The sequence below is a fragment of the Dromaius novaehollandiae genome, chromosome 3, assembly GCF_036370855.1.
Source record: "Dromaius novaehollandiae isolate bDroNov1 chromosome 3, bDroNov1.hap1, whole genome shotgun sequence".
Lineage (NCBI taxonomy): Eukaryota > Metazoa > Chordata > Aves > Casuariiformes > Dromaiidae > Dromaius > Dromaius novaehollandiae.
Genome location: NC_088100.1, coordinates 2,378,827 through 2,390,991, shown reverse-complemented (window position 1 = coordinate 2,390,991; position 12,165 = coordinate 2,378,827). Strand labels below are relative to the sequence as shown.

The window sequence follows — 12,165 nt, the reverse complement described above, 5'->3', positions numbered from 1 at the left end:
ATGAAAAAGATTGTACATGTGAGATATGCTCTCCAGGTCAGACACAGTTCCAGCTAAAATGTGACATGTTTATGATGGATTATCTAGGTTCTACAGATAGTGAAGTTTAATTTTATTTTCCACTACATGAACTTTTCTTGCACAAAAAATATTAATCCATTTTTGCTTGGGCCAAGTGTTAGTTCCTTTTTTGAGGGGGACAAGTGAAAAATGGGATAGCAACATAAAATCCAGCTCTTCATTTGGATATTACAGTGCTGGAAGTGTCCACATTACAGAAGCACTCTTTTCTCCCTTGGAAAAGGAAAAAACGAGAAAATGAAGAGGGGTGGGTTAAAACGTTTTTAGGCCACTGTGAACAGCTATTTCACAGAGGAGTAACACTGTCTGGAAACAGATTACATCACTGCAATTACTGTGAATAGTCTTAGCAGCAGAAGCCACAAAAATAATTATTTCTGGCAACACCTTAGTTAATTTGCTTTCATTCACATTCAAAGAAGGATGACCTAATTTAGAAAGCTTGATTTTTTTTTTTAAACTGAATTAAGGGATTTGTCCACACTGATAGAAAATACTCACCTCCCTGAATTCCTCACTGTGCCAAACCTGTTTAAACTGAGATCCACAACAATGCATTTCCCCTGCAGCGGGGGAAGCGCAAGTACATTTCTTAATCGCATTAGACACACTGTATATGCTCTATACAAGCCTCACCTCTCAATGTAGACGTTGCTTTTTCCTCTCCTTACTAACGAGAACTCAGGGAAATAACACTCCCTCCACTCAGCTTCTGGCCTTCCCAGCGCTCATCTGAGCTTTCCCAACCATGCAACAAGAGGGGCAACCGCTGCCTGTTTTACCTGCTGTTGCTGTCCAGGCTACAGATTAAAGGTGACCCCTAGAGCAACCGACGCTACAGAAAACAGGAACCGGATGCGACCCTGGGCCCTCTTCAGTTTAGCAGCAGCCAGGAACACCTGCAGCATCTGAACACCCCTGCAGTACCTCCTGCTCGAAGCAGTCATGCAGGAGGTATGCCCATATGGGCTGCAGACTTGAACATTAGCTATCTTCCAGAATGACTTACTGTGGCATCATGCTATGATGGCAAAGCTGATGTAATGGTTTATAATCTCAGACTTGCTGGTGGTAGTATAAAACAGTACTTATGCACATAACAAATAGCAAACTTACAGGGTTGCATTAGTATCTACAAAAAACCTAAGCCCACTGTGGAATCAACCACTTGGAATAGATTTTTCTAATATGATGAAGCTGATAGTCAAATTGCAGAAACTGATATTCAAACATCTGAAATAAAATTAAATAACACAAAGGCTTAAAAAAGATGGTGTAACTTAGAAATTGAATGATACTCTCTAGAAAGCTTTAAATTATCCCCATAAGTTAATAATTTATTTTGCTAGCACTATCTAAGGATAAAATGATTTTTTCTTTGGAAATCTGTTTCAATTATAAGTCTGGATAGTTTAACTGGGGAAGCATGTTTAGCTGAAGAAAAAATTGTAAGGGTTAGAATAAAAACCCTTCTAATATTCCCTAGGGTCTACGGGTCCTTCAACCCAATTTGATGTGAATGAAACCATTATTGTTCTTTTGATTCCTGCTGAGCCATTATGTTAATGGTTTTCTAGAGATTTGAGTAGCACTTTACTACATTGTTCCACTATCCAGGATTTGGTCCTTAGACACTGCAAGTTTTAACGTTTAAAATAGTTTTTTGTTCTTCATTCTGACAAAGCAATATCCCTTTAATCTTGCACATGATTACATACATTTTTAGATTGGCATATGGTGGGTATTCAAAATTGACTAAGAGAAAACTGCTTGTCCCTCTCTCTTTTTAAGCATCAATCAATTTAACATATTAACAGCCACAGCAATGAAGAGTAAATCAAGCAAATGAAACTGAATACACCCATTCACAGATATTTCCTGCTATAAAAGTGCTCACACATTGGATGGGAGGGAAGAGTCTCACCCTAATAAAATGTAACAGAGAAAACAATAAAAAGGGTTAAAAGGTAATAAAAGGATTGTTATCAAGCTATATAAACTACTCCAAACCTTTAAGTGATATTTTTATTGCATTAAAATGTGAGCTTTGATGATCCAGTTGGTATTTTTTAACTGCTTTAGAGCCAAAGTATTGCCATTTTTATACCACTTTGTGCAGCTAAACAATAAATGTTTGGTGCACAACCTTCTTAAAATAAGGTCACTTACAAAGCATTTGCAGAAAATACCTAAGAAATATAATTCCAAAAATGATTTGCTACTTTGGCTCTAAAAAGAAAGTAAGCCTCAAATAATTAATATTTAGAGTATTTTCTTCATAAGTTTGTAACTGCACCAGCGTAACACTGAAGTAAACAGTGGACAGTTTGCTATGTAATGTTCTTAGTACTTTCTGTTTCTGTGGTAACTCAGTTAAACACACTGAGCAAGTGAGTGCAATTTTCTCTTAAGATAACAAACTAATTTGTAAGCTCTGATTTTTTGCAGAAGACACATCAAGTAAGGTTTTATACAGCTGTTTCTGACACATGCATAGACTGCTTTTCAAATGAACACAGAACCTGCAGGCTAATCAAAGCAACAAAACAGTTACGCCAAAATTCCTTTAGAGCAGAACTTCTAACACATATCTAACAACCAAAAATATACTCGTCAGGTCCTGCTCTTGAAATTGGTTCAAAATAGTGCCTTCACATCATGTGTAGGTACCTCAAAGCCCAGAAACTCCACAGCTATTATCTATAATAAAAAAGAACAAAACAGCTAACGCAAACCTACACTTTTCCAATAATACTTACTCTTCTAGAAGGCCAAATGAGTTATCGAAATAGCATGAGTACAGCACTTTCAGTCAGGGATGACAATTAAGTCTTAGCATATCCCCTCCTTACCCATTTTCTGTATTCGTGAACATGTCGCATTGGTTTCCTCACCTGATAGGGACACGGGATGTGATATTCTCTGCAGCGTTCTTGAATCCACGTGGTCTCCCACACACCTCGGTAAGCCTGCTCATAGAAATAGCAGCCAATTACAACCAAGAGCGGTACGAGGTACAGAACACTGAACACGCCAATCCGGATCATGAACTTCACTAGTTTGTCCTGGTTCTCTTTTTCTAATGGGATTTCAATGCGAACCCGATTGAGGGAGATAATGCCAGCTAGCAGAAGGGAAACTCCAACCACAACATACAGGCAGAGGGGAGCAAGAACAAAGTATCTCAATGCATCCACATCATAGAGGCCAACAAAACATACGCCGCTAATATTGTCACCTTCGATTTTATTCATTGCTAAGAGGATGATGGTTAGAGTTCCTGGAATGCCCCAGGCGCTGGCATGGAAGAGCAATGCTTTCTTCTCAATTGCTTCACTGCCCCATTTTGGCACAGCTGCCAAGAACCACGTGATGGTAAGAATGACCCACCAAACACTGCCAGCCATGGTAAAGAAATAGAGTACCATGAAAAGCATGGTACAAGCTTTGTTGTGAGAGCCCTGTGTCACTGTGGAGGCCTTGTACTGGGCAGGACTAGACGCATTACATGCTACTCGGTCTTCAAGCAGAAAGCCAATGAAGAAAATTAATGACACCATCATGTAACAGACAGCATAAAATATTATGGGTCTTTCTGGATAGCGAAATCTTGTGACATCAATCAGAAAAGTTAAAAAAGTAAACAAGGTAGCAGAAAGGCAGACGATGGAGATCACTCCGATGAAATAGCGAGCAAAGGAGAGCTCTTCACGACGAAAGTACATATTTGGGCAAGGAGGGGAACAGTCCCGTACCCTCAGGAAAGAGTAACCGAGATCAGGGTCTATTTTCAGCTCCCGAGGACACCAAAAACCATAATCCCTCTGTACTGCCATTGGGGTCTCTTCTGTGGGTTCCCCAGCTAAATTGAGGTCAACAAGACGAGGATATGGCTCATCACAATCTGGGAATCTAAAAAGTAAGAAAAAAAATTATTTACAAGAAAACATACAAATACTTTCCAAAGACTAGAAATCCCATTTTTACCTACGACTTTAGACATTTTAACTGGAGAGAAATCAAAGACAATGCAAATAACGGGTAATCCATGAAATACTACACTACCTATCAACAAACTCTATGACTCATTGTCACAGAATGCAGTGGATGTCAAAACTACAAAATAGATTTAAAAATAAAAAGAGAAATTAATGGAAAAAGGGTCCATCGAGGGCTTTAAACACAAAGATGAGGATACAAACTCCATCTCAGGAAGTCTCTAAATTTTAGAGACTATGTGCCTGGGGAAGCATCGTTTTACAGCAGATGTAAAATGCTTTCCCTAAGCGCTCATACTAGCTGTTGTCAGACAGGCTAGTGGGCTCATCAGACGAAAAATCCAATCCAGCACTGCTGCTAGCAATAACAAATTGAAATTATGATAAAGAGGTGTCTAACTGAGCAAAGCCCTAAGTCCCGGCTGCTAAAGCCACGCTCCGAAGCTGTGCAGGAGAGCCTGGAGGGATTCAGAGCATGTCTGCTCCTCTGTCACAGTTCCTATTCTGGCATACTGTGGTTCACACTCACACCAAAAACAGCCAGCACCCCTATAGAAAAAGGGATTACTAATCTCTGGCAAAAAATAATTTTGTATGCCTCTTAGAGAAATTTAGAGCAATATCACATATTATACTTTGATATACCAGACAAAAACAGGCCAGTGTAAAGGATAAAGATGCCGAAAAATAGACTGGTATATTCATTCACTTCAGAATATGCATGCTCAGTTTACAGTAATTGCTTAGAATGTATTAAAATTTTATACTGGGATTCGGAAAAAACAATTTGCTCACCTGGTGCACTCCATATCCTCAGGCCAAGAGACCCCAAACATCTCCATGAGTTTGGAGCACTCGCTGTATGCCCTCTGACAAAGTCTGCGACATGGGAGGGTGACACGGCCATACTCCATGCACACAGGAGCATAGAGGGCACACAGAAATGGTCGAAAATCTCTGGAGCATTCCAAATTCACCATGGGATGAAACGGCTAGAAAAGAAAGGGGAGAATTCAATAGCTACTAACAGCAACTTTCTGGACTGCTTCAGCAGGAAGCCATAATTTGTCCTATGACTTTCCACTAGGACTTTTACAATCATAAGCTCAACCTTCTTTTTTGAACTTTGCCTGCTGGAAGAAGTTGTGATCATCATAATACAGCGCTTATGCATTTTAGGAAGACAGGCAATCAAGAGCCTGGGGACAATGACACAGATTCACAAGGGAAATTTATGTACTTGATTTGCATTAATATCAATGGGAATTAGACAGCTAAACACCTTTGAGGATTCCGGCTTACATTCACACTCTCCAATAAAAGTCATATAGACTTGCTTCCTGTTATTGCTTGTTTAAATGACAGACACACCATGAATTACTAACTGCTTATTCAGTGGAATAATATGCAGACTTGCATTCTACTGAAGAGATTACAATCTGAGAAATGTTAGATAATGTAAGATGCCTTCAGAGCACAGAAATATTTCATACTGTGATTTTTTAAATATTATTTTCAGTTCACTACATCAAAACTCTAAATCACCTCTATTTCTTGAATTTCTTTAGCAGAGCTGGATTCTTGATTTTAATTGTTTCTACAAAGTGCAAACACAGGACATTTTCCATTTCACTCTTTCCACATCATCTTGTCCAACTGCAGAGATCCATCAGTTAAAATCTCAGGTTTATCAGCAGAGTATATTTGTAGATAGAAAAGAGTCCCAACACACATGCTGTCACTGATATTATATAAATTGTCAAACAGACGTAAATCTTCCTAGTTGTAATTACAGTGAAGCCACATTAAGTACATCAATTCTTGACCAGCCTAGATAAAACACTGTGAAATCAAAGCTTGAAAAAGGTATGGGCAAAATAACTGATGTTTGATGTTTGCTACACATTCCTGAAAATGCCGTCACATGACAACAGAGCTGTGCAATTTTGCAATAACTTACACGAAGGGCAATGTAAGCCTTCACAGTTACTGACAATGAAGAAGGAAGTAACGGTTGAAAAGCATTTATATTTACAAGCTCACTGTTACTCAAGGAACACCTTTTCTACTTGGTAAAATGTTTACTTCAGAAGTATAAATATTTTTATTTTTAAATAGATAGCCCCTACAACATAAATAAGACTATGGTTTGAAAACAAGCATCCAAGAAATTGTTTCAAGATAGCTATGACACCTGATATGATCAGCAAAGCATAAGGTAAGAGTCTTTATTTGTTGGAAAGAAAAAAGTAAAGGGAAAACTCTACTTTTGTTTTGGAAAGTATTTAACTTTCCTTCTTTTCAAAGAACCTTGAAAATAAGAAAATGAAGGTACATCTTTACGACAAAGAACTACTGGCCAACCTCTCCCTTAAAACTTTGTCTCCTGCCACTGCAGTCTTGCATGTATCCATACCGAAATTCCAAGTTCTGGCTTTACCACTCTTCTCTGACATGCCTTCCATTAGCAAAAAACAAAACCCCAAAAACTCATTTTAGGATTTTTTTTTTTCTTGCTACTTCACCTTCATTAAAATTAACTGTAACATCTTGGTTTTGGTTCAGGTCCATGAAGCTGTATCATCTAGTAGGATCCCAGATTACCTCAAGGTGTGCACGTAAGAAAGCTGTGCAAGCACAGCTCCAGGACAGGGCTGCTGCAGGGCAAAGGAGAAGCAGTGAAGCAGCTTCAAGGGAACACAAAGAAAACAACAGTTCCTCCTACCCTGCTGATGGGCAGGTGACTGTTGAAATGGCCTGTTGCTCCACTGCCTTTTGACCAGCTCCAAAGGAGCTGGGCAATGGTGTCTGAGGGAATGCTGGAACTAAGCCAGGAAGCGTCCAAAAACAGGGATGCAGATGGTGCTCTTCAAGACTCTTGGTCAACGGCTACAGGGTCTAAGAGTACCCAGTAAGAACAGCACAGGCCCTGGCTGGCTGTCTACAACAGCCTGAGGGCTAAGTTACTGCGCATGCGAGTTGGTTGCTGAAATAGGGCTTCTAATGCCCCCTTAGTGCCATTGGTTTTCAAGACTTGCACATGGGCCTGGAAGAACTGGCACAAGATCTGTCCTCTGAAGGGCCAGGCAGATATGAGACAGGATCTCTGCAGAGACCCACTCCCTTCTCGCACGGCTGCTGAAGACTTGCCTAGAGACGCAGAAACATCTAAGTAACACTAGATATCAGGTTTCTGAATCTTCACTGACACAGACTCTCGGTGCCCTGCAGGGCACACCTGAGCTACACTTAGAAAACAAGTCTGATTTTGCGTATGGCATCAGCATACCCCTCAAAAGACAGTACAGACATACTCAACCCAAACAACATTAGAGAAATACACTTAAATAGGTGTAATTTAATAGGGCTGTTTCGCTAGTGCTGGCTCTTCTGTTTCTCTGCAACTCTTGGCCCCTCTCACACCACTCTGTCTCTCAAAACAGCAACTGCAGAGAGACAAAAACTCTGTTTTGAGTTATATAAAATCAGTTCATTTTAAAATCATGTAGTGGCAATGTTAGACAACAGAAAAAGACAAAAAAACCCTACAATTGCTGCTCTTATGAAACAGAAAAAGAGAAACTTACTTGCTTTCAACCAGGAACAGCTAGCAGCATTCATTTGTGCCTGTAAGTACTCAGTCTGTAAATATCCTCTCTAAAATTATCTTACTCCTTCTTTGCAGCTACTAAGATTGAAAATCACTTCCATCAAGTATGTTGTGTACTATTAAAAATCAATAAAGCCATGGAGATTAACAGACTTGTTTACAGTCATGCCCAAGGAAGCAGCACAAGCTGTGACATTTAGCCCTATTCCACTTTGGTGTGTAACAAAAGGCTTTCTGTTTAAATGGCACATGCTTCTGAAAAATGCCTATCGAACAACTCAACATAAGGAGAAAAAAGTAAAAAGGCAAGAGAAGATTTGATAGTCAAATTGATTTCAATAATTCAAGCCAGGAAATCGAAAAACGGGAGGAAATATATGCCTAAGAAGAGATAAACACCAACGTACAAGTTATGCAACCTTCTGTGTTGCCCCCGAAGGCACGTAAGCATTTGAGATATGCCCGATCACATAACTGAACAAAATACCCAAACTTGTGCACCCAGTGGTTCCTCTGCCTCTGGGAAAAGTCTTCCTGACCGTACCAATTCCTTCAAAGCTGCAGTGATCACAACAGCATTATGAACGTGCCTTTTTCCGGGCTACGTCGGTGCATGTTTGCCCCTGCACCTCTATCACCGTCCCTCCTTTGCTTTGCCACGTAGGCAGCGCGCATTAAATAACATGCCACAATCACACATCACTGCTTTTTGCAGAGCAGTCCAGCTTGCCACAGTCATATCAATCTCTTCTTTCCCTCTTCCCCAATGTTTTCTTTGCTGGTAGCAGAGTTGCTTTAAGAAGTTGCCTGACTCCCGCAGTGTGGCCCTAGCTCCTTCTCTCCCTACGATTCCTGTCTTCTGAAAAGACAAACCCTGGGAAATGTTTTAACGTCCATGTTCTAATAGAGAGCACAAATGTCTGGCTGGCATTTGTTTTGCTGCTGTTTTTTCAGGAGGGGATGAAGGAGAAAGGAGAGACAGAATGATGTGTAGGGTTTCTTTTCCCCAAATACTTTTCTTTTTTTAAACAAATTCTCACTTTTGCTTACAAAATGAGCAATAACTGCAACAACTCTGCAGAACTTGGTTACCGTTTCAAACTTCATATACTCCTGAGAGATAAGAAACCAAATTCTGCCTTTTATGTTACACAGCAGTGGTCACTAGCTGGCTGTTATTCGAGAAGTGACATTATAGCAAAATTTAAGCAAAAATGATGTGGCAAGCTTTCACTGTTCTGGTCATTTAAATATTTATTTTTCTTAAAAGAAAACTAAACAGGAAGCATTCTCATAAACTCGCAAAAAGGAGGGAAGTCTTCTTCCCTCAGGCCCATGGGAGAAGAGCGATGCTATGACTACCAATTACTGTTACAATTCTCTGGTGGAAGCGACTGCCTCAGGGCGTATCCTGTCTCAGGGCAGCCGCGTGATCTGCTCTTTCTCCTGTGTTGCCCTACGTTTGAATGGAGCTTGTTATTCATTAGGAAGATTCTTGAATTGTGTATCAAAGTGCACAGGCAGTAACGCTTTCCGGGCCACCTCCCCATGAGAGCCTCAGAAGCTGCAGACAGGCTTAACTCTTCAGACAACCGCTAGCTAGACCGAACGTGTTATTGCCTCCTGCTTTCATAACTATAGCTCTTCTCCTTTGAGTGAGCTGCTCTCACAGCTCTGACAGCAAAACAGTTCACGTGAATGCTCTCTAGAGCCTCTTTCAGGCAGAGTCTTGCTTGAAAGACAAGGCTTCTCGAGACAGTGGAAGTTACTTAACTGATGGCTCTGACCTGCACACTCCTCCGAATCTCACTGGGCTTTGTGGAGAAGGTGTTGCCCCAGCTGCCCATCTCTTTGCTGGAGCCTGTATCCCACAGTCATGCTGGTACACAAACTTAACCTAAAATTAATGGTGACTGAAGTTAATACCGTGAGCTGGACAACTGCTGTAGTACTCAAACTGCTGAGACTAACTTCAAATGAGACTGTACGTGAGAGTCCTGAGTTAGTCCGAGTCATTTTTCCTAAAGATCAGGGAGTGCTCCCACAGGCCCAGCAGAGCTAGTGGTTTGCAAAGAGCAGTGAGCTGGGGCACTAAGTTCAACAAATACAGCAGGACATGACAGAAGACTACTCATTTTCATTCAGTGCAGCCCTGAGCCAGACTGTACCACATTGCCATGTCAGTGATGGATGCGGAAAGGGCCAGAAACACACACAGCTGGGTGCGTAAGAGTAAACCATTCCTTCTGGAAATCCTCCACACTTGCTCAGCTGAAAGTGGCCACAGAAGTGCAGCTTTATTGCACAGACACTTTATTCTGTTTTCAAAGCGCAATTAGTTAATCTGCCAAAGCCTGCTTTTAATGCACAGTGCCAAGACAAATTTAGTGCAGAACACTTAGCGTAATGTAAATTCAAACCTTACCTCACCATTAACTTTCTCTGCTGGACAGACTTCAGTATACTGCTTTCTCAGGCTTTGCACAGTGACACAGGCATGAAAAGCAAAATGGGGTCACAGTTGTGGCCACTTGTCAGGCTTTCCTTTTCAGCATGCAAAAAGGCTATTCTCACATTTTCTCTGTGAACCCTTATGATCCAACCTGTGGCCTTCTGATATTTCATGTCTCATAATTTGATGTTAGCTGGAAAAATTGTGCTTGCAATGAGGATTGCATTGACACTGTACTACTTCAGAGACTGCGAAGTAAAAAATTTAAGATTGTTTTAACTTGGAACTAAAAATGTATGTCCGTATTTAAATAGATATTGAGTCATTCCAACAATAAAAATGCCAAGTAATTAGTGTGATATTTAAATTACATTTTTCTCATGTTATAAGTTGAACCAGATGATCATCCTGTTATTCACTTTAAAACCTAAGTCCAACTGTTTTACCTGGCTTACTTGTGAAAGGGCAGCAATCACACAAACCATCCTAAGCATTCTGGTCTTCAGCTGCAAACAGACAGCTGAGGTTAATTTCTCAACTGTGGGAAAAAAGTAGGATAAAGATGAAAGTAGTTAAAAGACAGCAAATGACATTAGTCTCTGTCTGTATGACTAAAACCCCAAGCCATCTGTTCTTTCCTCTTGTTCTTAAAAGAGGTGCCCTGCTTAATTTTAAAATTATAAGTTCTTACAGAAGACACTGAAAAGATGGCATCCATCTGTCAACTTGCACTTTTGCTAAATGCAATCTTTATGTTTTAGGAACTAACGAACACAGATGGATAGTCCCGGTAACAATTTCCATTTGCAAGAAGTGTTAGTTTTTATAAGACTGCTGAGCTTGCTTGGACCTCCTCTTTCCTCCCCATACACATGCTGCAATGGGCTTGGGGGAATTTCAAAGTATCACAGAGAAATAAATATACAGCCCATTGGCCAGCATTTTGCACAGTATTAAGTTTAGGACTGAAAAAAGCACACTTGCCTAGACAAGCAAGAGACTGTTGGGCAAGAGCTGTAAGTCTTGATAGAATCAAAACTTTGATTTAAATAACACATTTCTATATCCTGTGGTTGCAAAAACAACCTTCCAAGTATGAACTGAGTGTACCCAGGGCTTCGATGCCTGCAGAAAAATGCTCCAATGCTGTTGTCATTGTGGGAAGGGGAAAGGTACCCAGTGTGAGAAGTGGGGTTTTAGTGATAACAACCTTTTCCTACCTTCAGCTCTACCCCAGCAGACTGATCTGCACGTCAGGGACTCTCAGACTATTTCTGCCAACTCAAGGGAGGTCTGTCTCCTTGAGGAATAACAGGAGTGAAGAGTATAAACAATTCACTGTTGGCACGGTCCTCAAAAATTTATCTTGCTGAGTGAAGGAAGAAAAACATTTGGTATGAAGATTTGTTAGAAGACTTGGCATTAACTCGGGAGTACAGAATTGTGTCAGTAACCAAATCAAGTTCTTCAGAGCTTATAAAAAAGGGATTTTCTAAAAATAGGAAAACAGAAGGAAAGATATGAATAAGAAAATTGCCAAGCTTCAAAATCACCAGTCAGATCTGCTTCACCTTTTCATTTTTACTGCCATCAACACACAGAATGACAGAGTGTCTGCCACATAATAAACAACACACCCTGCAGAATGGAATTAGCCAATTTGGATTTTTAAGATACAACATGAGCAACACTGAATGCTTCTTCCACTCAACAGAAGTGTCTTAAATCTCACCACAGGCTTGATGGCTTTTACTGTTTCACATATGACTTCGCTAACAGTGGTTTCTCACATGGCTAACATAGCAGAACAGCTAACAGAGCTCAACATTACAAGTCAATGCAGTCTACAAGCTTAACGTATTTTCCACCAGGATGAGGATGCAAGAGGACTTCCATGTTCTTTATTCTGACATTCAAGCCAAAGGCTTGACAGACTAATCGAGGGAATCTACAGCATGCTGACTCCCTCAAAAGCAAACGTGCACTGCACAGTTGTCTTCATCATTCTCCTATATGGCTGTGAC

At 40.4% G+C, this 12,165-nt stretch overlaps 1 protein-coding gene across 4 annotated transcripts in view; it reads right to left on the bottom strand.

Annotated features, from left to right (window-relative positions):
- The window catches only part of FZD3 (frizzled class receptor 3), a 59,738-nt gene that overhangs the window by 24,148 nt on the left and 23,425 nt on the right, over positions 1-12,165 (bottom strand). For 3 of the 4 annotated variants that reach the window (XM_064508250.1, XM_064508251.1, XM_064508252.1), the window contains 2 exons: positions 4,875-5,071; positions 2,976-3,993 (listed from right to left, as the gene is read on the bottom strand). In XM_064508250.1, coding sequence (XP_064364320.1) covers positions 2,976-3,993; positions 4,875-5,071 — 1,215 coding nt within the window. The remainder of the gene's footprint in view (positions 1-2,975; positions 3,994-4,874; positions 5,072-12,165) is intronic. The other variant, XM_064508253.1, reaches the window with a different exon arrangement.